Source organism: Micromonas pusilla, assembly GCF_000151265.4.
Source record: "Micromonas pusilla CCMP1545 genomic scaffold MICPUCscaffold_6, whole genome shotgun sequence".
In the NCBI taxonomy this organism is placed as follows: domain Eukaryota; kingdom Viridiplantae; phylum Chlorophyta; class Mamiellophyceae; order Mamiellales; family Mamiellaceae; genus Micromonas; species Micromonas pusilla.
In genome coordinates this window covers 234,895-256,148 of record NW_003315887.1, presented here as the reverse complement: position 1 = coordinate 256,148, position 21,254 = coordinate 234,895, and the positions used below count along the sequence as shown (strand labels likewise).

At 69.1% G+C, this 21,254-nt stretch overlaps 12 protein-coding genes across 12 annotated transcripts; 6 read left to right on the top strand and 6 right to left on the bottom strand.

Moving 5' to 3' along the window:
- Positions 1–100: 100 nt before the first annotated feature.
- Positions 101–2,302, top strand: MICPUCDRAFT_17833 (uncharacterized protein; the record flags this gene model as incomplete). Its single annotated transcript, XM_003059372.1, has 3 exons — positions 101–472; positions 554–1,726; positions 1,856–2,302. Coding segments are annotated over 3 exons (1,992 nt in total), but the record flags the coding sequence as incomplete, so codon positions are not given.
- A 403-nt stretch (positions 2,303–2,705) lies between these two features.
- On the bottom strand, positions 2,706–2,951 carry MICPUCDRAFT_8991 (uncharacterized protein; the record flags this gene model as incomplete). The annotated part of the gene is made up of 1 exon (XM_003059071.1): positions 2,706–2,951. A coding segment is annotated over one exon (246 nt), but the record flags the coding sequence as incomplete, so codon positions are not given.
- Positions 2,952–3,726: 775 nt separating this feature from the next.
- MICPUCDRAFT_40111 (uncharacterized protein) lies at positions 3,727–5,866 on the top strand (the record flags this gene model as incomplete). Its single annotated transcript, XM_003059371.1, has 2 exons — positions 3,727–4,068; positions 4,226–5,866. The coding sequence occupies 2 exons, from the start codon at positions 3,727–3,729 to the stop codon at positions 5,864–5,866; spliced, it is 1,983 nt and encodes a 660-aa protein (XP_003059417.1).
- Positions 5,867–6,048: 182 nt separating this feature from the next.
- On the bottom strand, positions 6,049–7,486 carry MICPUCDRAFT_45591 (uncharacterized protein; the record flags this gene model as incomplete). Its single annotated transcript, XM_003059070.1, has 2 exons — positions 6,910–7,486; positions 6,049–6,729 (listed from the first exon to the last, which is right to left on the bottom strand). The coding sequence occupies exons 1-2, from the start codon at positions 7,282–7,284 to the stop codon at positions 6,049–6,051; spliced, it is 1,056 nt and encodes a 351-aa protein (XP_003059116.1). The 5' UTR covers positions 7,285–7,486.
- Positions 7,487–7,780: 294 nt separating this feature from the next.
- On the top strand, positions 7,781–8,377 carry MICPUCDRAFT_40109 (uncharacterized protein; the record flags this gene model as incomplete). The annotated part of the gene is made up of 1 exon (XM_003059370.1): positions 7,781–8,377. The coding sequence occupies one exon, from the start codon at positions 7,781–7,783 to the stop codon at positions 8,375–8,377; it is 597 nt and encodes a 198-aa protein (XP_003059416.1).
- Positions 8,378–8,456: 79 nt separating this feature from the next.
- On the bottom strand, positions 8,457–10,712 carry MICPUCDRAFT_58630 (uncharacterized protein; the record flags this gene model as incomplete). The annotated part of the gene is made up of 2 exons (XM_003059069.1): positions 8,457–10,516; positions 10,710–10,712. 2 exons carry the CDS (start codon positions 10,710–10,712, stop codon positions 9,260–9,262), a joined length of 1,260 nt encoding a protein of 419 aa, XP_003059115.1. The 3' UTR covers positions 8,457–9,259.
- Positions 10,713–10,926: 214 nt separating this feature from the next.
- On the top strand, positions 10,927–12,748 carry MICPUCDRAFT_58629 (uncharacterized protein; the record flags this gene model as incomplete). Its single annotated transcript, XM_003059369.1, has 2 exons — positions 10,927–11,626; positions 11,823–12,748. 2 exons carry the CDS (start codon positions 10,927–10,929, stop codon positions 12,746–12,748), a joined length of 1,626 nt encoding a protein of 541 aa, XP_003059415.1.
- A 220-nt stretch (positions 12,749–12,968) lies between these two features.
- MICPUCDRAFT_58628 (uncharacterized protein) lies at positions 12,969–14,677 on the top strand (the record flags this gene model as incomplete). Its single annotated transcript, XM_003059368.1, has 2 exons — positions 12,969–13,783; positions 13,927–14,677. The coding sequence occupies 2 exons, from the start codon at positions 12,969–12,971 to the stop codon at positions 14,675–14,677; spliced, it is 1,566 nt and encodes a 521-aa protein (XP_003059414.1).
- A 119-nt stretch (positions 14,678–14,796) lies between these two features.
- On the bottom strand, positions 14,797–15,376 carry MICPUCDRAFT_58627 (uncharacterized protein; the record flags this gene model as incomplete). Its single annotated transcript, XM_003059068.1, has 2 exons — positions 14,797–14,960; positions 15,103–15,376. 2 exons carry the CDS (start codon positions 15,374–15,376, stop codon positions 14,797–14,799), a joined length of 438 nt encoding a protein of 145 aa, XP_003059114.1.
- A 337-nt stretch (positions 15,377–15,713) lies between these two features.
- On the top strand, positions 15,714–16,853 carry MICPUCDRAFT_17567 (uncharacterized protein; the record flags this gene model as incomplete). The annotated part of the gene is made up of 1 exon (XM_003059367.1): positions 15,714–16,853. The coding sequence occupies one exon, from the start codon at positions 15,714–15,716 to the stop codon at positions 16,851–16,853; it is 1,140 nt and encodes a 379-aa protein (XP_003059413.1).
- A 194-nt stretch (positions 16,854–17,047) lies between these two features.
- On the bottom strand, positions 17,048–19,156 carry MICPUCDRAFT_58625 (uncharacterized protein; the record flags this gene model as incomplete). Its single annotated transcript, XM_003059067.1, has 1 exon — positions 17,048–19,156. One exon carries the CDS (start codon positions 19,154–19,156, stop codon positions 17,048–17,050), a length of 2,109 nt encoding a protein of 702 aa, XP_003059113.1.
- Positions 19,157–19,246: 90 nt separating this feature from the next.
- On the bottom strand, positions 19,247–20,650 carry MICPUCDRAFT_58624 (uncharacterized protein; the record flags this gene model as incomplete). The annotated part of the gene is made up of 1 exon (XM_003059066.1): positions 19,247–20,650. The coding sequence occupies one exon, from the start codon at positions 20,648–20,650 to the stop codon at positions 19,247–19,249; it is 1,404 nt and encodes a 467-aa protein (XP_003059112.1).
- Between the last annotated feature and the right edge of the window lie 604 nt (positions 20,651–21,254).

Genomic DNA, 21,254 nt, shown 5'->3' with positions numbered 1-21,254 from the left:
AGCGCGACGGACGCGCCGCGCCGCGCGGCGGCCGCCGCGGCCTCCGTGCCCGCGTGCCCGCCGCCGATGACGACGACGTTCGACGCGACGCGAGGTGGACTACGACGTCGTCGTCATCGGCGGCGGGCACGCGGGCACGGAGGCCGCGGCGGCCGCCGCGCGGCGCGGCGCGTCCGTCGCGCTCATCACGCCGTCGCCCGCGAAGACGATCGGAGAGATGTCGTGCAACCCGTCCATCGGCGGCCTCGCGAAGGGGACGCTCGTCCGAGAGATCGACGCCCTGGACGGTCTCATGGGCGTCGCCGCGGACGCGGCGGGGATCCAGTTCAGGGTCCTCAACGCGAGCAAAGGGCCCGCGGTTCGAGGGCCGCGAGCGCAGATGGATCGAACGGCGTACAAGAACGAGATCCAGAGCCTCCTCGGGAACGTTGGAGGGGTGACGATCGTGGACGCCGCCGTCGCGGACCTCATCGTCGGCGAGGACGACCAGGCCGCCGTCGGCGCCGGTGCCGGTGCCGGCGCCGGCGCCCCCGACGCCGCGACGCGGACGCAGACGCCGGCGCCGCGCGCGCTCGGCGTGATCCTGGACCGCGGCGGCGGCGGCGCGTCGACGAGAATACGATCGGCGGCGGTCGTCGTCGCCACGGGGACGTTCCTCAAGGGCGTTCTTCACGTCGGCTCGGAGACGATCCCCGCGGGGCGCTTGCCGACCGCGGTGACGGAGGGTCCGGACAAGAGCGCGAGCGCGGGGGCGAACCTGCTCGCGGACCGTCTCTACGGGATGGGATTTAAGATGGGTCGGATGAAGACCGGGACGCCGCCGCGACTGGACGGCGCGTCGATCGATTGGGGCGGCTTAGAGGAGCAGCCGGGGGATGAACCGCCGCGACCGTTCGCGTTCCATAACGGATCGCTCGCGTCCGTCGTGCCGTGGCGACCGACGCTGCGGCAAGTCAGCTGCTACGCGACGCGGACGACCGCGGACACGGAGGCTTTCGTCGCGTCGAAGCCGCGGTCGAAGCGCGAAGCCGGCGCGCCCGGCGTCGGCGCCGCGCCGCGGTACTGCCCCTCGCTCGAGTCGAAGTTCACGCGCTTTCCGAACCGGACGCACCTCGTGTGGCTCGAACCGGAAGGGTTAGACACGGACGTCGTGTACCCGAACGGTCTGAGCAACTCGTTAGAGCCGAGCGACCAGGTGGAGATGCTGCGAACGATCCCGGGGTTGGAAAACGTCAAGATGCTGAGGCCGGGGTACGGCGTGGAGTACGACTACGTCGACCCCAGAGAGCTCCGCGCGACGCTGGAAACGCGCCGCGTTAGTGGGCTCTTCCTCGCCGGGCAGATCAACGGCACCACGGGGTACGAAGAAGCCGCCGCGCAGGGTTTGCTCGCGGGCGCCAACGCCGCGGGCGCCGCGCGCGAGGACTTAGGCGCGATCCCGAACGAGATAACCTCCAGAGGCGGGTCGTACCTCGGCGTGCTCGTGGACGACCTCACGCGCCGCGGAACGTCCGAGCCGTACCGGATGTTCAGCAGCAGGGTCGAGCACCGGCTGTCGATCCGGCCGGATAACGCGGACCTGCGTCTGACGAGCGCGGGGGTGAGGTGCGGGCTCGTCGGGGAGGCGCGCGGGAGGGCGGCGGCGACGCGCGCGGCGTTGGTAACCGACGCGTTAGAAGCGTTACAAAGCGCGAAGATGTCGCCCACGCTGTGGCGCTCGATGGGCGTAAAAGAAGCGCCGTTGAGCAGGCACGGACGGGCGATGACCGCGTTCGATTTGCTCGTGAACGCGGGCGTCGACGCGCGAGACGTCGTCGACGCGATATCCAATCGCCGGCGCGGACGCGTCGAGGAGTTACGCGCCGAAGCGTCGGAGGTTTGTAACGCTTCTGACGCGTCCGTTACTGACGCGACGTTCACCGCGTTGAGCGACGCCTCCGCGACGCTTCAAAGGGTCCTCTCGAACGACCCCAGCGCGCTCGAGTCCGCGGCGACGGAGTGTTACTACGCGCCCTATCTCGCGAAGCAGCGACGCGACGTCGAAGATTTGAAATCCGAGGAGGCGACGACGATACCCGCGGAGTTGGACTACGCGAGCATAGGGAGCCTCTCCGCGGAGGATGTCGAGAAGCTGAACGAGGCAAAGCCGGCGAACATCGCGGCCGCGGCGAGGATCTCCGGGGTCACCCCCGCGGCGTTGGTGAGTTTGATACGGCACGCGAGGAGCGCGAAATGGGAAGACAAGCGTCGCGGCGGCGGCGGCGGCGCGGTGGAAGGAGTGCGCGCGTCAGACCCGACGTAGAGAGCAGCGCGACGAGAGACACGAACGAACGGAACGGCGGCTAGTGGGTATCATATCGATAGAGAGGAGAGGTATTAGGCAAAGTCTTCGCCCTTCATAACGCCTTCCTTCATAACGAGCGTTTCGCGAACAAACCCTCCAGGTTCTTCACGCGCGCCACCGCCTCCGCTCTCTCGCGCTCGTCCGGCAACCCCTCGACCACCTTCCTCAGCGCCCCGAGCTCCTCCCGCGCGGCGTCGATCTGCGGCGACGTCACGACCAAGTTCATCTGCGGCGGAACCCTCCCCCCAGGGATCTTCTCGCTGAGCTTCGCGACGACGCCGTCGTCGCGGACGCCCGCGTATCGCATCGCGGTTTGCACGTCCACGAGCCCCGTCTTTTGCCCGATCGGCACGCCGTCCTTGAACAAGATGAGCGTCGGGAAGCCGCTCACGTCGAACGCCTCGCCGTACTCGGTATACGTGTCGACGTTCATGCGCGCGATCGTCGTGGGCACGCCCGCGTCTCGCAGCTTCTCCGGCAGCTCGCTCCATATCGGCTCCAGGCGCTGGCAGAACGGGCACCACGGCGCGTAAAACTCCACGAAGACGTTCCCCGAGGAGGGCGCCTCGACGACGCGCGCGAAGTTCTCGGGCGTGAGCTCGATCACGCCGTCGAGCGAGAGAGCGGCGTCCGCGCGCGCGGGCGCGGGGGAGACGACGCCGGTCGTCGCGGTCGCGAGCGCGATCGAGCTCACCGCGGCGAGGCCGAGGGAGGCGCCCGCCGCGCGACGCGAGACGGCGACGGAGACTGCTGATGAGACGGGGGATCGCGGGCGCGCGTCGTCGTCGTCGGTCGTCGGCGGCGGCGCGCGTCGCGCCGCGGAGGGAACGACGACGGCGCGACGTCGATGTCGACGCGCGGGCGGCGACGAGACGAATATCTTCGCCGCCGCGGCGGCGCTCGCGGCGGTGCGCATGGTTCTGCGGTCGATCGCTCGATCGATCCGGCCGCGCGCGGAAGCGTGCTGTCTCCGTCTCGACGAACCCGCGAGAACGACCGATGAACCCGACCGATCAGAGAGAGAGATCTCGGGTGAAAATGTGGATAAAACCGACTAAATCGAAACCGGGGAATCGCCGCGGAGAGGGGGCGAAGAGAACTCGCATAGCCCTACCCCGAACGGAAATAAAGTGCACGGAGGACTGCCGGCATCGGGGGTTCCGGGGTCAACTCGCGCGCGCGCGTCGCACGCGCGTCGACGTCCGGTTCCCGTCCTCGCGAGCGCGGTCGCGTCTCGCGACCACACGCGCGCGCGTCCCCCGCGTTTCCGCGCGCGCGCGACCCGCCGCGCGCTCGCGACGCCGCGACGTCCGCGCCGGAACCCGAGCGCGCTTTTTCCTGTTTTCCGACCCGCGGGCGGAGTAACGCGCCGCTTCCGAGGGATGACCGGCGTCGCGACCGCGCTGGACGCGTCGCGCGCGTTCGCGCCCTCGCTCGCGCGCGCGGGATCTTCGCGACGCGACGACGCGGCGCTTCCGCGCGCGTCTCGCGCGCGCGCTCGCGCGCGCCGCGTCGCCGTCGCCGTTCGCGCGTCGTCCCGCCGCGAAGAAGACGACGGGCGAAGTAGTGCTGACGACGACGCGACGCCTCGGCCGACGTCGCGCGCCGCCGCGGCGAGCGCGGCGAAGCTCGCGCCGCGCGACGTCACGACCCAGCTCGGCCTAGAGCTCTCGTCGCTGATGAAGACGGACCCGGTGCTGTTCGAGCGCGCGCTCAGAGACCAGGTGCGCGCGCGGTCGCCGCGCCCCGCGCCCGTCGCGTCGCGCCCCCCCGACCCACGCGGCGTGACATCGGAAACGACGAGAAGGGGAAAACTCGCCTCGAGTTCTCACGACCCGCTCCCCTCCGCCCCCTCTCCCTCCCCCGTCGCACCGCACGCAGCTCCGAGCGCTCGCGAGCGAGCTCCTGCACCCGTCCTTCCCCGGCGGGCGAAGCGGCGCGCTGAGACCGTTCGTCCACGGCGCGAGCGCGTCAGGGGAGGCGTCGAGCAGCGCGTCCGCGGACGCCTCGGCGGCGCGGTCGCTTCGCGCGGGGTGGCGCGCGCTTCCGTCGCGGTCGGCGGGGGGTCGGCGTCATTCTTTTTCTTCGCGCTCCCGCGGTTCCCGGGCGAGCGGGCGCGGGGCGCCGCCGCGATCGTCGTCCTCGAACGCGGAGTACGACCGCATGGAGGGAATAACCCAAAGCGTAACGCCAAACGGCGAAACGGCGTCACCCGACGAGGAGCAGACGCTAGCGGACGAGACGCTCATGCGCGAGCTCTCGCTCGCCGTCGCCGACGGCGCCAAAACGCAGCGCCGGTTGGAAATCCAAGACGTGATGTACCTCTCCATCGCGCACGCGTTCAACGCCGTCGGCGTCCCGCTCGCGCCGGACGCGAGCCACTACCGCGGCAGAGGCCTGCGCGCGTCGCCGGACCCGCGGCGGCACAGAGAGAAGGTGCGGCGGCTGCTGCGCGAGATCCTTCCCGACGGCGCGGAGGCGCCGTTGGAAGACTTCGTCCGCGAGATTCTCGTCGTCGCGGACGACCCGAGGGCGAGCGGGCGCGTCGGCGCCGCGGGGTTGCCCGCGCTGACGCTCGCGAGCGTCTACGGCGCGTCCGCGCGGTTCGGGTACTTTCTCTCCGTGGCGTCCGAGCGCCTTGCGTTGGAGCGCGCCCTGGGCGGCGACGGCGACGGCGAAGATTCGGAAGATTTGGAAGATTCGAAAAAAAGATATTCAAACGGCGCGGGGGCCCACGGGTCGTCCGGGTCGTCGTCGTCCGCGAGCGCGGCGGTCGCGGGCGACGCGGTGGACTCGTCGACGCTGTGGGACGCGCCCGAGTGCGGCCCCATCGGCGATTGGGTCAGCGAGGACGACGAGGAGTGCGCCGTGCAGGAATCGGCGTTTTTCGAACGCCGGCGACACCTCGCCGTCGCCGCCGGGAAAACGCGCGAGAGGAGCACGGAGACGGAGTCCGTGTGGGGAGACAGCTCCGTGATCGCGGCGGATCAGGCTGTCGGGTTCGAGAAGCACCTGATTGAGGAAGCGCTCGCGGAGCAGAGCGCCGAGGAGCGAGAGGAGGCTGGCCGCGTGCCGCTGCAGATGTTCGTCGAGGCGATGACGCCGGCGCTGAGGGCGTCGAGCGCGAGGCTCGCGGCGACGGAGTCCGTCGACGTCTTGGCGTTGCACGTCGACGCGCTGTTTGGTCCCGCGGACGTCCTCTCCGCGCGCCTCGCCGCGGCGCTCGACGCGGAGCTCTCGCCGCCCGACGCGCGGCGGTCGCGGTCGCCGGATGCGCGAATGCGCGCGGTGCAACGCGCGGCGATGAACGGCGACATCGACATCGTGCGGATGCCGTTGGACGCGTTGAGGTACCTCGTCGTGGAGGCTGCCGCGTTCGGCGCCGCGCTTCGAGACGCGGAGGCGGAGGCGGACGGGTTCGAGCTCGTGACGAGGAGAGACGCGGAGGATCACGTCGGCGGAGGCGGCGGAGAGAGATATCTCGACGCGTGGCTCGACGGCGACCGACCCGGGTGGGTTTAGCGCGCGAACTGAGTCGAGTCGCGCGCGCGGTACAGTTTATATCGTAGTGGGCATTCATTCTTTTGTAAAAACAGACGACGGACGGATTGACGAATGGAAACGCGAACGCGCGAACGAAAGCTGCCGGGAAAAAAACTACAAATTCTTTTATATTTCACGCGATCGAACGAAAAGACCTCGTCTCACCGTCTCCCCCCCACGCGGTTCGCCGGCGGCCGCGGCTTCACCTCCGTCTCCTCCGTCGCGTGCAAGAAGATGTTATTCCCCCCCTGTGCGGACGCCATCGGGTCCTGCCCGCCCTTGCTCCAGTCGTACGAAACCGCGTACGCGAAGATGCTCCCGTCGCGGTTAAACGCGCCGCACGGAATCGGCGCGTTACACTTCTGCATCTGCTTCAACCGTTGCTTGCTGTCTTTATCCCAAAAGTTAAACACGCCGTCCGACCCGGTCGTCACGAACGTCCCGTGCCTCGGGTGAAACGAGATGCTGTTCACCGCGTAGATGTCCGCCTGTTCGCGGTGGCACTTGAACGTGAAGTTCTTCGACGCGAGCGAGTCCTCGACGTGATTCACCGCCACCCGCCCCTCGATCGACCCGATGAGGTATCCGCTCTTATCCGGGAACGTCGCGACGCACCGCGTCTGGTACTTCAGCGGGCTCTGAATGCTGCGGTACGGCGTCTGCGGGTTGGACAAGTTGAAGATCTGCAGGTGCCGCTCCGCGCACCCGACGACGAGCAGCGGGTGCGTGCACGAGAGCGCGTAACACCGCTCGGGGAGTTGCACCTGCAGCGTCGGCGTCGGTTGCCGCGCGTCCCAGTATTTGAGCGTCTTATCCCACGACCCGGTCACGAGCAGGCCGACCTGTGGTTCGCGCGGACGGATGACGATGGTCAGGGTGAGAAGAAGGGTTTAGTTAGGTTCGCGGCGACGGGATCGATCGGGGACGGCCGGGACGATCGACCGATCGATCGATCGATTCGGATCGGATCGAATCGGATCGAAAAGAAAAGAGCGCGAAAAAAGAACTGAACGCAGACGCACCTCGGGGATCCACGCGAGATGGCGGATCGGCAAGTCGTGCGCCGCGATCTGCGTCGGCGTGTTCGTCGCGAGGTCCCACTTCTTCACCATGTTATCGCACCCGCCGCTGAACACCGCGCTGCCGTCGTGCATCCACGCGCTGCACAGCGCGGGCTTGTCGTGCTTGATGGACGCCTTGGGGACCGCCTGCCCGTTCGCTTGGACGTCGTAGCAGTACACCTCGCAGTCCCACGACGTCGACACCAAGAAGTTCGCGGTGGGGGACCACGAGAGCGACGAGATGCCGTCGTTTGGGGGGTTCGCGACCTGGAAGTCGTTGTTCGGGTTCGTCGCGCCCTGCGCGGCCGTCACGCCGAAGCCGCCGGAGAAGGCCATCGAGGGCGAGAAGTGCGGGCGACGCGAGCGATTACTGTAGTAGTATCACGGCTGATGAATTCTTCGCGCGCGCGATCCCTCGATCCGCGACGTCGCCGCCTCCGAACGCCGGCGCGGGTTCGGCCTTCCCGCTCTGCGAGTCGCCCCCGCGACTCGTTCGACGCTTCTCGTCGCTGCCGCGCGTCGTCTACGTCGCGTCGCGTCCGTCGCAGTGACGTCCCCCGCGGCCTCGGGTCGGGGAGACGACTTGAAAAACGACCCAGCTGGCGAGAAATCGCCGTCGCTGCGTTCGTTCTACAGGTAAACAAAACGTTTTTCACCCACCCCTCGGTTTCAACATTTGATCGCGTCCCCTTTCAACTAAACCGATGACAGGAACGGAACTCATCAGATCCACTCGAGTCGATAGGGTAAGGTCTCCGCGATGTCACCGTCGCGCACTCACCCCGTCGCGAGCTCCGCGCGCGCGTCTACGATCGCCGCGAATCGGCTCACGATGGCGTCTTCCTTCGCGATCTCCCGCGCGGGCGTCGCGCCGCGCGCGTCCGCCGCGCGAACGACGCGCGCCCGCGCGTCGTCCCCGTCCATCGCGAGACCGCAATCGTCGTCGTCGTCGTCTCGGTCGCCCTCGCGACGACGACGATCCTCCTTCCCACCCCTCGGCGCGCGCGGCGGCTCCGTCGCGACGCGCGCGGCGGCCGCGGCCGTGGACCTGCGCAACATCATCGAGCGCCTGTGCGACCGCGAGGACCTCACCGAGGAAGAGACGGAGGCGTCCCTGGACGCGCTTCTCGACGCGGATCCCGCGCAGATCGCCGCCTTCCTCGTCCTCCTCCGCGCCAAGGGCGAGACCCCCGCGGAGATGGCCGGCATGGCGCGCGCGATGAAAGGCCGCGCGGTCGCGGTAGACGCCGGCGACGACGTCCTAGACATCGTCGGCACCGGCGGCGACGACGCGGGCACGGTCAACATCAGCACCGGGTCGTGCGTCCTCGCCGCCGCGGCGGGCGCCAAGGTGGCCAAGGCGCGTCCGACTTCTCTCCGTCGCTCTCTGTCGTTCTCCAATGAAACGTCCACGTCATCAAACAACTAACCAAACACATCACTTCCCGCCACATCACCCACCAATCAAACCACGACAGCACGGCAACCGCTCCGTGTCCTCCATGTGCGGCAGCGCGGATGTCCTCGAGGCGTTGGGCGTCGCCGTGGACCTGGGCCCCGACGGCGTGGCGCGATGCGTCGAGGACGTCGGCATGGGGTTCATGTTCGCGCCGAGGTATCACCCGAGCATGAAAGCCGTCGCGCCCGTGCGGAAAGCTCTGAAGGTTCGCACCGCGTTTAACCTGTTGGGCCCGATGCTGAACCCCGCGGACAGCAAATACGCGCTCGTCGGCGTGTACACCCCGGAACTTCAGCCCCTCATGGCCAACTCGCTGATGAAGCTCGGGATGAAGAAGGCGCTCGTCGTGTGCAGCACCGTCGGGAAGCTGTCGCTTGACGAGATGACGCCGTGCGGGCCGACGTCCGTGATGGAGGTGACGCAGGGCGGGGTGAAGACGTATTCGTTCGACCCGAAGGACGTCGGGATTCCGCCGTGCGAGCTGAGCGACCTCGCCGGCGGCGACGCCGCGCTCAACGCGCGGATGCTCACGGACGCGCTCGGCGGCGAGAAGGGGCCGGTGGCGGACTGTTTGATCTTGAACGCCGGCGTCGCGATGGCCGCCGCAGCGCAGGCGGAGTCCGTGGCGGAGGGCGTGGCGATGTGCAAGGAGGCGCACGCGGCGGGGAAGGGCGGAGAGACGTTGAGAAAGTGGGCGGCGCTCTCGCAGGAGCTGAGGGCGGCGGAGTGATCGGCGCGAGCGGGCCGGGCCGCGACGCGACGCGACGTGACTTTATCATATGTGACGGCGCAGAGAAGGGCTTTCTTTTATTTTTGTCTTCTCGCGCGGGGCCCTACATAGTAACCTCATATTTACTCCGCCCCCGACGACTCGCCCGCGGGCCCCTTTCTTGCCCTCTTGTTCTTCCCCGCCTCTTTCTCCGCCTTCTCCTCCTCGTCTCTCTGTTTCCGATACACCGTCCCCATCGCGGACGGGTCCATCGAAGGGTAAAGCACCGCGCCGCGCTTGCCTCCGATGGTCGGCGGCGCGTACGGCGCGGGCATCATCATCGGCTGCATCATCATCGTCCCCTCCGCGCCCGCCGGCGGCGGCACCGCGAGCATCGGCATCGCCGCGGGCTGCCCGGCCGCCGCCGCCGCCCGGCCGTCGCCGCCGCCGCCGCCGCCGCCGCCATCCTCTCGCGGTTTCCTCGGCTTGCCCCACATCAACTTCAACCGCAGGTTGTTGATGACCAGATCCCCGCTCAGCGCCTCCGCAGCCTTCTCCGCGCCCGCGCGGTCCGTGAACGTCACGAACCCGCAGTTCTTCGCGTGCACGCACCGTATGCTCTTGATCTCTCCGTACGCGTAAAATGTATCCTTAAGATCCCCCTCCGTGACTCTCTCGTCCATGCCGCCGATGAACAGCGTCGTGATGCTCTTATCCTCCGGCGGCACGCACGCGACCCCCTTCTCGCTCGCGCGCTTCAACATCTTCTCCGCGACCGGGTCGTTGATGCCGTAGTAGCGGTCCTTGATGTTCTGCGTGCGCAGCTCCGGCGCCGACGTCAGCTCCGGCATGTTCGTGTCTCCGTTGCACGGTCGGTACGGGCAGTCGGGGCGATTGCACGCGTTCCGCAGCCAGAACGTGCATATCGGCGCCTTGTTCTTCTGGTAGTACGGCTTCTTCCGCGCGAGCTTCTGGATCATGGAGTTCATCTCCGCGCGCGCGGTGGCTTGGACGTCCTCGCCGTTTTCGATGCGCTTCGCGATCTCGTTCGTGTGAAACTCGATGTTCACGTCCGATTTCGCCACCGTCTCTCGCTCCCTCCCTAACACCGCGTCGCGCGCCTGCACGGGGATGCCGTAGTCCAGGTCGAGCAGACACACCTGGCACACGTTCTTCGCGAGCGCGATCTCGCGGCAGACGACGGTCTTCTTATACCTCGCCTCGTTCCCCGGGCGCCATCTGAAGACGGTGAACGGGCGCGACGAGATCGCGCACTCCGCCGCGTAGTCTTGCTTCTGCATTCGGATGTACGGGTTCGGTCCCAGGCAGTCCTCGCACACGACGGGGAAGTCCGTGCGCTCCCATCCGTCCGCGTCGGGGTCCTGGAGGAGGCGCGCGGCCTGGAGGCGCGACGACGATCGCGGGCGGCGGGGGAGGGGGGCGGGGAGGTCAGCGAACGGAAGCTTTTGGGGCGGAATCGTGTGGACGGCGCGAGATCTGAGGCGGCGAGCGATCGCGGCGCGCGGGACGGCGTCGAGGCGCGCGGGTCGACGACACGAACGACGCGGCGGGGGACGCGGAGGACGCACGCACCATGTTCGCGGGTCTCGGTCGCGTGCGGCGCGTCCGGGGGTGTGCCGCGATCGCGCGCCCGCGCCGCCCTAATATTTCGCGCGCGAGCGCGCGCCGCGAAGTTTCTCGTTCAGTTCGCAGCTCGTCGCGCGCGACCCGACGCGACGAAATCTACTCGCGGTGCCTAGTAGCTAGTAGTGCACTCCCGGCCGCGCGGGCGGGCGGTCGCGCGGTCGCGATGACGTCGCGAGGCGGCGCGCGACCCGCGCCGACGCCGCCGACGCATGACGAGACCCCCGCGGACCCGGAGGCGCTGAAGCTCGCGACGATGTACCTCGCGTCGGTGACGAACGACCCGTCGGATCGATCGACGGAGCGCGCTAGACTCGCCGCGACGTCGTCGGATCCCGGGGCCCTCGCCTCCTCCGACGACAGCTGGACGACGTACCTAGGCCTCGGGCCCATCCTCGGCGTGGGGCCCGCCGCCGCGCGCGTCGCGGAGACGCCGCCGCCGCTGCTCCCCGGGGTGCTGCCCGAGGTGGAGCGCGCGGACTTCGACGGATACCTGGCGCGCATCGAGGCGCCGCGCGCGAGGTTCGTCGCCGCGCGCGACGCCGCCGCGGCGCGCGGAGGCGGCGGCGGCGGCGCGATCGGAGAGAGGAGAGAAGACGGAGACGCCGGCGAGATCGACCGCGCGCTCCGGCGCGTCCCGTCGATATACTTCCGCGAGGACTTCGACCTCGCGCGACACGAGCACTTCGACGCGGCGTGTAGTCCGGAGACGTCGTCGTCGTCGCTCGCGGCGACGTCGATGGTGGCGCAAGAGCGCCTGTCGCACCACCTCGACGTCGTGGAGGTCGCGCTCGTGAGGGAGATCGGGCGGCGCTCGGACGCGTTCTTCGCGGCGTCGGACGAGGTGCGCGCGCTGAGCGCCTCGGGTGCGTATTCCTTATTACACCGGTCCCCGCGCGACCGCGTCGGCGTGGTGAATGCCGTTACTTTGCCCGCGCGCGCGTCTCTCCGCCCGCCCCTCGCTTCCAATCCCGACACACCCACGCGACGCCTGTCAACTCCGTCTGACGCCTTTGAACCTCACCCCGACGTCGCTTCTTCGCGTGGACCCTCGACCCTCAGCGGAGGACGCGTGGGCGTCGATCGTTCGACTCCGCCGCGTCGTGCGGGGGTTGAGAGACGCGATGCTCGACGGCTCGACGCGCGTGAAGCGCCTACACGCGAAGCGCGAGAACTTGATTAAGTTAACGGAAACGTTCGAGGCGTTATCCAGCGTCGCGGAGATGCGAGAGGATCTGAGCGTGCTCGTGGAGTCGTGCGATTACGCCGCGGCGCTGGACGTCGTCGACGAGTGCGCGAAGCTCGTGTCGTCGCCGTCGCTGATCGGGTTGCGGTGTCTGCGCGCGACGCCCGCGCGGTTGCGCGCGATCGCGACGACGTGCAACGACGTCATGACGAGCGACTTGGCGCTCGCCGCGAGGGAGGGGCTTCACGGCGGCGGCGGGAGCGGGAGCGACTCGACCGGGGGGGTGCCGGAGGCGGCGTTGGCGTCGGTGGAAGCGGCGTCGGCGGCGTCGGAGGCGAAGACCGCGACGGCGGCGGCGGCGGCGCCGCCGATCGACGCCGCGAGCCTCTCGAGCGCAGACGCGGACGCGGTCGAGGCGATGCTCCCGCACGCGTGCGGGTTACTGAGAGGCGACGGCGGCGGCGCTCGCCTCGCCGGCGCGTTGCGGGCGTGGGGCGCCGCCGCGGCTTCCGACGTCGTCGACGCGACGCGTCGCGCGGCGGCGGCGTGCTGCGCCCGCGCGGCGGCGGCGAGCGCGCCGTCTTCGACCCTGACTCGCTTCAGCGTCAATGGTGGCGCGGACGACGCCGCGATCGCGGAGGCTTGCCGCGGGATGCGCGCCGCCGCGTTCGACGCGACGATCGACGCGATAAGGGTCGCGTTGACGCCGCATTTCACGCGCGCGGCGGCGGTGGCGGCGTCCGCGCGGCGGGCGCTGCGCGTCGGCGTCGGTGCGGATCCTGAGGCGCGTTCTATACACTAGTCCCCATACGACCGCGTCGGCGTGGTGAACGCCGATCCTTAAGGACTTTGCCCGGCGCGTCTCTCCGCCCAGGGTCCCTCGCTTTCAATCCCCGCCCTCGACGCCTTTCAACGCCAACTGACGCCTATGAACTCCACCCCGACATTCGCTCGTATAGAACGGCCCTGATTCTCTCGCGGCGGCGACGTCGGTTCCGGAAATCCCGGAGCAGGTCAAAGCGATGGAGACGATCGCGTCCGCGGCGGCAGCGGCGCTGCCCGCGACCGAGCGCGTCACCGCGGCGGCGGCGGCGGCGGACGCTTTGCTCCTCGTCGCGGACGCCGCGCAGGGACGCGTCTCGAAGCTCGTGGGCGCCCGCGACGCGGTCCACGCGCGCCTCGAGCTCGGGGCGTTTGTCTCGACGTCGCGCGCGGTGGATCGGTTCCTCGCGCTCGCGGAGGGTCTGAGCGGGCGGCGATGTCTGAGCCTGAGGGCTTCCGCGACGGCGCAGAGGCGAGCGTTTTTGGCCGCCGCGCACGCGCGATTCGTCGCGTCGCTCGGCGCCGCGCTCGACGCGGAGACGTGGGCGCCGAAGCGCGCGGCGCGGCGATACCAGGCGGTCTTGAACGCGCTCGCGGACGCGGGGAGGGATCCGGATCCGCGCGTCGAGATACCGACGCCAGTCGTCGTCGAGGATGAGGAGGAGGAGGAGGAGGAGGAGGAGGAGGAGGGGCAGGAGGAGGACGGGAGCGGAAGCGGAACGTCGTCGTCGTCGACGACGGACCCGACGACGCTCCTCCTCCCGGGGGGGGGCCCGGGGATCTCCGCGCCCGCGCGATGCGCCCCCGGCGCGGCGTCGCTCCTGGCGCTCTCTCTGCTCGGCGAGTACGTCAACATCGTTCGCGCGATGCCGTCGCTGCGCCAGGACGCGCTCCACCGCGCGTGCGAGCTCGTGAAGGTGTTCAACGCCCGCGCGTGTGCCCTCGTGTTGGGCGCGGAGAGCGTCAGGCGCGTCCGCCTATTTTCATCACACCTGACTGGTCCCCGTACGACCCCGTTCGCGATGTGAACGCCGTTCCTTGAGGACATCGCGTTCGCGCGTTTCATCCGCCCGGGTTTCGATGTCGCGCACGATCGCGCCCGCTGCCCTTCGACTGCTGACCCTTCGATGAAACCCCCCGACGCATAAAACGCATCAGAGCCGGAGGTTTAAAGTCCATCGCCGCGAAGCACCTCGCGACGGCGCAACAGTCGATTTGTTTGCTGCTCCGCGCGACGCCCGCGGCGTTCGACGCGCTCGACGCCACCGCGGGGGACGACGCGGCGGCGGCGGCGGCGGCGGCGGCGGGCGGCGCCGAGTCCGCGTCGTCGTCGTCGTCGTCGTCGTCGGACGCGACGCGGCGCGCGATGTCGAGGATCGAACTCTCCAGGGTCGTCGCGGATCTGACGCTTCACAAGCGCGAGATTCACGCGAAGCTCGTGTCGATCATGCGCGAGCGGCTGAGCTCGCATCTCCGGCGGCTCGAAGAAGACGGCGAGGGCGGCGGCGGCGGCGGCGGCGACGGCGACGGCGACGGCGCGAGCGCGAGCGCGTTCGCGACCGACTTGAGCAAAGAAGTCGGCGTGATGCGACGGATCGTCGTCGGCGTCCTCGCCCTCGACGACCGCGTCGACGTCTTCGACGCGATCGTCCGGCTGTTCGACGCGCGGCTCGCGGAGGCGCACAGGGCGAGGGCGGCGAGGGCGAACGGCGGCGACGCGCGGCGAAGAACGGCGACGTTGCGCGCGGACGGCGCGCTGTTGACGGAGACGCTCGCGAGCTTGGTGAACGGCGGGGACGGGCCCGGGCCCGACGCGTCCGCCGCCGCCGTCGCGCCGTCGCTCGCCGCGGCGCTCGCGTCTGTTGACGTTTCATCTTCCGACGGCGGCGGAGACGCGCGCGGCGAATAGTTGATGCGCACAGCGCGCGAGCACACTATCATATATATTAGCGATGTGATTGATATTACACGGTAGCATAGCGTCGCGACGCGATCCGCGTCCGCCGCAGCCGCGGGATCGACGTCTCATCACGAAAACTCGCGGAGCTTTCGCTTCACGCTCGCCTTTTCCGCGTGCGCGTTCGTCCAGGGTAAGTACCCCGCGGGTCTCCTTCGCAGCGTCGAGAGCTGCGCCTCGAGCTCCTCGCGCGTCGGCCCGCTCGACGGCACGTTCTTCGATTTCATCGTGTGACCTGCGGCGGCGACGGGGGGTGGCGAGTCAGCGACGACGCGATGAAATAATTTAATAATCGGACGCGATCGATCGATGGAACGATCGAACGATCGGATTCAACACTCGGAACGGGGCCGGCGGGACGCGCGACGACGACGCACCCAGCAGCGACGCCGCGCCGGACGCGACGCTCAACGTCGCGCCCGCGCCGATGACGAACACGACGAGCCCGCCCGCGATCGCCGCGGTCAGCCCCCCCGCGGCGTTGAACACGCTGAGCTCCTCGATCTGCTCCGGGGTCATCGCCTCCGCTTGCCTCGCGCCGTCGTCCTTTCGCGGAGGCTTGTACGGCGTCGCGGGCGGCGCGTCCTTGGCGGCGGACGTGCTGAGCCAGCGCGTCCGGCGCGCGGCCTCGCGGCACGCGCGGCGCAGCATCGCGCGCGCGCGAGGGGAAGTGCCGCCGGAGAATGGGCAGGGGAGGGGGCGCGCGAGAATAATGCCGAAAGTGCCGATTTCCGCGTACTACGAAATTCGCGTACTCACTTCAGACTGATTCTCGTACGCTCGAGAGGGCTCGAGCCGCGTGAGCCGTCCGATTCGGCGCCACGTCGACGGTAAAGCGCGCGCTCGTCGCCGTCGCATCCCACTCCGCGCGCTTCGACCGCACGGAACGCACCGCACGCCGCTCGCCGACGCCATCATGCCCGTCCCCGTCGCGGTCAGCGGGTGGAAGTCCGACGCCGGCGGCGGCGTGGACGCCGCGCCCACGGTCATGGAGACCGCGGGCCCGTTCGCCGCGCTCGCCGCGCAGCAGAAGAGGGCGAAGACGACCGAGGACGACGACGCGTCCGCCGCCGCGGAGTGCGACGTCTCCATCGCGCCCGCGGTCGCGAACGCCGCGGCGAAGCCGTCGTCGCCGCTCCCGAGCGCGTCCCCCGCGTCCACGGCCCCGGGCGCGGCGCCGCGGTGGGGCGTCGCGGTGAACGACCTCGACTGGTCCTACCCCGGCATCGACGGCCAGCCCGTCGCGGGGCAACCGCCGCTCATCAAAAACTTCAACCTGAAGCTCGCGCCCGGGTCGTGCTGCCTCCTCCTCGGCGCGAACGGCGCGGGGAAGACGACGCTGCTGAAGATTCTCGGCGGGAAGCACATGGTCCCGAAGGAGAAAGTCTTGATCCACGGCAGGGAGGCGTTCTACGACACCGGACTCACGACGAGCGGCCAACTGAGTTACATCGGCGGCGACTGGCAGCGAGACGTCGCCTTCGCCGGGTACGGCGTCACCCTCGCGGGCGATTTCCCCGCGTCGAAGATGCTCAACTCCATCCCGGGCGTGGACGAGGCGCGGCGGAAGAAAATCATCGAGGTGCTGGACATCGATCCGACGTGGCGGATGCATCAAGTGTCGGACGGCCAGCGGCGTCGCGTCCAGCTGGCGTACGGGCTCATGATTCCGTACTCGGTGCTGCTCCTCGACGAGATCACCGTGGATCTGGACGTCCTGGGGCGCGCGGATCTGATGGCGTTCCTGAGGCAGGAGTGCATGGAGAGGAGCGTCACGATCGTGTACGCGACGCACATATTCGACGGGTTGGAGCAGTTCGCGAGTCACGTCGCGTTCGTCGCCGGCGGGGAGTTGCGATTTTGTGAGCCGATCGAGAAGATCGACGGGCTCAGAGACCTCGAGCCCGGGGCGTTGCTCTCGACCGTGGAGGGGTGGCTGCGCAAAGAGGCGGAGATCAAACGAGAGGCGCTCGCGAAGAAGGGGATCGTCCCGAAGAAGGTGTTCGAGTACGTGCGAAACAGCGGCTGGGGGAGCGGACGAACCGCGTCCACGGTGTCGTTCGGACCGGAGCTGGGGATGAAGCACGAGGGGATTAAAGGGTCGTCGAACGCGGTCATGCGCGGGTGATCGAGCCGCGTGATCGAGGGAGGGACCCTGGGTCGCGGGTGGGGGGGTGTTGGGTGCGGGCGACGATTCGATTCGATTCGATTCGATACGATTCGTCGTCGCCCGTCGTTGTTTTTTGCTGTGCTTGCTACTAGAAATCACATTCTTTCCGTCCACCCGCGACCGACGCAGGGGGACGGCCACTGTGACATATATTACTTCTTCCTGAATATCCAGTCGTCGTCGTCGTCGTCAGAATCCGAATCGTCGTCGCGCGCGTGGTGCGGGCTCTCCCGTTTCGGTGGGACCCTGTGTGGGGCACTCGAAGCGGCGTTCGATGTCGTCGTCGCCGTCGCCGTCGTCGTCGCCGCGGCCGCGGCGGGGGCGATCGTCAACCGCTTCGGCGCCGGCTTCGACAGCCAATCGTCGCTGTCGTACCCGTCCTCGTCGCCACGCGTCGTCTCTCCATTGGCAAGCCCCGCGTGCTTCGAGAACTCCGCGTACGATAGCTCCCGGTCCGCGTCCACGTCCAAACTCTGAAACCACGCCTCCACGCGGTCCCTGGAGCCGTCCTCTTGGCTCACGGACGACGGCAGTCTCAACGCGGCGGCGAGATCCGGGCGCTTCCGAAGCGCGATGATGAGCTCGCGGATCGTGACGAACCCGTCCCCGGACTTATCGAGCGCGCGGAACAGCGCGCGCATCTCCTTGTCGTTCACCGAAGCCGCGAGGGGCGTATTATCGTGGTTTTTCTTCGTCGTCTTCTTCCTCTTCGTCGTCTTCATCTTCTTCTTCTCCGTTCTGTCCGCGAAGAGTTCGTTCGCGAATTCATCCCCAGAGTCCTCCTCCTCCTCTTCCTCTTCCTCCTCCTCCTCGACCCCCCGCCGCGGCGGCGGCTTGAACGTCACCTCGCGCGGGTACAACGTCAGATCGTCTCTCTGATGGTCCAGCGTCTCCTCGAGCTCGTCGTCGATCGCGAACTTTCCTTTTTTGAATCGCCGCGGCGACGGCGACGACGCGCGCTTCGGCTCGCGCCCGCCGGAGGCGTCGGCACCCACGTCGGCACCCACGTCGGCACCCACGTCGGCACCCACGTCGGCACCACCCGGGACGACCCCCCCCCAACACTCCGTCGGTTCCGGCGCGAGCGGGCGCGAGAGATCCAGATCCAGATCCAGATCCATCGCGGAGGAGGACGCGCGCGCGGCGGCGTCGTACTCCGCCGCCGTCGCGGCGACGGCGTCGAACCCGGCGAATCCTCTCCGCGCCTCCGCCCAGTGCGCCCGGTTCACGAGCTCCCTGCGCATGCTGCCGACGAGGACGCCGTCGTCGTCTTCGATCGTCATCGGCGAACCGACCGCGACGAGCGCGGTTGAAGATGATGACATGTCATTCTCTGATTGGTGGACCCAGACCGAGGACGTCGGCCGCGTCTCCGGCCCGCCGCCCCAGGCGCCGCCGGGCGCGACGTCCGGCCGCGTCGACAGCGGCATGTGCCCGAGCTCGCCGGCGTACACCTTCTCGTGCCGGCGCGGCTGCGGCTTCGGCTTCGTTTTTTTCTGTTTCTGTTTCTGTTTCTGTTTCTTCCCGACGCCGCCGCCTCCGTTCTTCTTCGCGCTCATCGCGTTCGGGCCCATCGTCTCGCGAAGCGGCGGCTTTCTGGGCGCGCTAATGCGCGTCTTCGTCGGCGTCGGCGTCGGCGCGGTTTCGCTTACGCTTCGCGTCGCGATCGGTTCTTCTTTTCCCGCGCTGCCACCGCCGCCGCCGTGAAGCGTCCCGAACCCTCCCAAAGACGCCTGCGACTCGGACGCGATCAACGCGCGGTGCTCTTCTCGCGGCGGCGGCGGCGGCGGCGCGGGGAGCGCGGCGCGTCCGCCGCTCTTCGCGTTCGCCTTCGTCTTCGTCTTCGTCTTCGCCGCCACCGCCGTCGCCGGGTCGTCGCACCAGGCCGGCTTCAAACCCGGCGGCAACAAATACGACGCGCACTCCGGCCCCGCGACCGCGGCGAGGTGCTGATACAACGTCATGTCCGCGCCCGACATCCCCGGGTCCCCCCCAAGCTTTTTCCGGTGCGTGATGACCTCTTCCCACGCGACGCGCACCGCGCGTTGCAACCACTCGCGTTCCTCCGCGTGCGCGGCGGCGACGAGACGCGCCTCCTCGCTCGCCGCCGCCGCCGCCGCAGCTCTCGCCGCCTCCGCGGCCGCCTCCGCGCCGCTCGCGGCGGCGCGCGCGCGCTCGCGCTGCATCTCGGCAGCCTCCGCGGCGGTCCGTCGCTCGCCCTCCATGACGGCCGCGCGTCGAAGCGCCTCGCGCTCGTTCATCGTCGCGCGCTGAGGGGCGTGGAGTTCATCGGTCAGTTAAAAAGGGGACGGGATCAACGTTGAAACCAACCGGGATACTGTATGGGTGAATCACGCGCGCTTATTTGAACGCACCCGAACCTCGTCGCGCATCCGCGTCGTCTCCCTCGCGAGCATACGCTCGACGGTGCGCTCGTGCGACGCCTCGCGCTCGGCGACTTCGGTCGCGAGGCGCACGGTGCACCGCGCGGACTCGGCCACCTTCGCGCGGCGGACCGCGATGGAGCCCTCTCGCCACCGCGAGAAAACCGCGGCGAGGAAAAACGTTTCGTTGCGGATCCCCTCCCCGACGCTCTCCAAAGCCGCCCTCGCGCCCTTGTACGTCCGCACGCACTGATGCCACCCGCGAAACGCGGGTGTCAACGCGTCCGCGCGGCCCTTGAGCGTGTAGTACTTGCGCGTCACTCGAGACGCGACGATCGTCGCGTGCGACGCCGCCGCCGCCGCGGACTGATACGCGTCCTCGGAGACGAGCGTAAACCACGCGCGGTAGCGCGCCCCGACGACGCGTCGTCGCCAGTGCTTCTCCGCCCGCGCCTCGCCGTGCCGGATTTTTCTTCGCGTCGCGACGCTCGCGCGGAACTCGTGCAAGTGTTTTCGCGCGACGCGGTAGTACTCGTGCGTCACCGCGCGCGTCGTCAGTCGCCGCTCGCGGACGCGCTCCTCCGCGGTGTAGCGCCAACGCCGAAGGCTCCGCGTCAGCGCGTTTCGCGTTTTATTCGCCGCCGCCTTTTTCGCGATCCGCGTCTGTCGCGCCCGCTCCGCGGTCGCGACCGCGGTCGCGTGCTCCAGCTCCAGCGCCGCCATCGCGGCGCGAATCTCCTCCGTCTTCGCCTTCTCCGCGTCCACGAGCGCCCTCGCGCTCGCCTCTGTCGATTCCCTCTCGTGCGCGCAGCAGCACGACGCGTAGCCCGCGTCGGCGTGCGCCGCGAGCCGCCTCTTGTCCGCGTGCTTCGGTTCCAGGGAGTAGTACTTCTTCGAGGACGGGTTGTGCCACGGCGGCGGGTCCGGGCGCTGCTTGCGCAGCGGCGCGACGTGCTTGAGCTTCGACGCGCTCAGCTCGTCGGCTTTCTCGCGTCGCGCGCGGACGGGGTTCGGATTCGGATCATTCGGACGCGCGGAGGGGCGTTTCGCTTTCGTCGGATCTGCTTCCCTCCCCCTCCCGGTTCCGTCCCTCGGCGTCTCGCCCGGGATGCTCGTCCTCGACGTCGCGATCGTCTCGGACGATCGCACGACGAGCGTGCCGCGCATCGCGTTCGAGGACGCCTTGACGCACACCGCTCTCGGCGGTCGCGGGGACGAGCTCTCCTCGGCGGAATCGTCCTCGTCGTCGTCGCGGATTATCGTCGCCTCGGCGTGCGGCGAGGGGGACTTCCCCGCCGCCGTCGAGCCGCCGCCGCCGCCGCGCGCCTCCTCCGCGCGGTTCAGGTCCAGCGGCGGGACCGTCGCGGTCATGGCGACGCCGCGCGCGCGCGAATCACAGCGCGAGGCTGTCCGATGCGTCCAGCGCGCGCCAGCGCCGCGCGAGTGTTACGTCCCCCTCATCAGATTCGCGCGGGCGTTTTATCGATCCGAGGCGACTGTTTGATGAACGACGCGACGCACCGCGACGCCTTCGTCAGACTCCGCGTCGCGCCGAGCCGCGCGCGCGGCGCGATGACCTCCTCCTCGGGGGCCGCCGCCGCCCCCTCGTCACCCGCGGAGGTCGTCTCGTGCGCGTTCAACCAAGACGCGTCGTGCCTCGCCATCGCGACGACGCGCGGCTTCAAGATCTACCGCGTCGACGCCGGGACGTGCGTGCACGAGGACGAGTCTCTGGGAAGCGTCCGACTCTGCGCCATGCTCTTCAGCACGTCGCTCGTCGCCGTGTGCGGGACCGGGTCCACGCCGTCGCTGTCTCCGCGCGTGTGTAAGCTCCTGAACACGTCCACGCGGCGCTGCATCGCGGACCTCGCGCACGCGAGCACTATCCTCGCGGTGCGCATGGATCGCCACGCGCTCGTCGTGGTCGAGGCGACGCGCGCGACCGTCTACTCGGGGGATCCTCAGAGTCGACCGC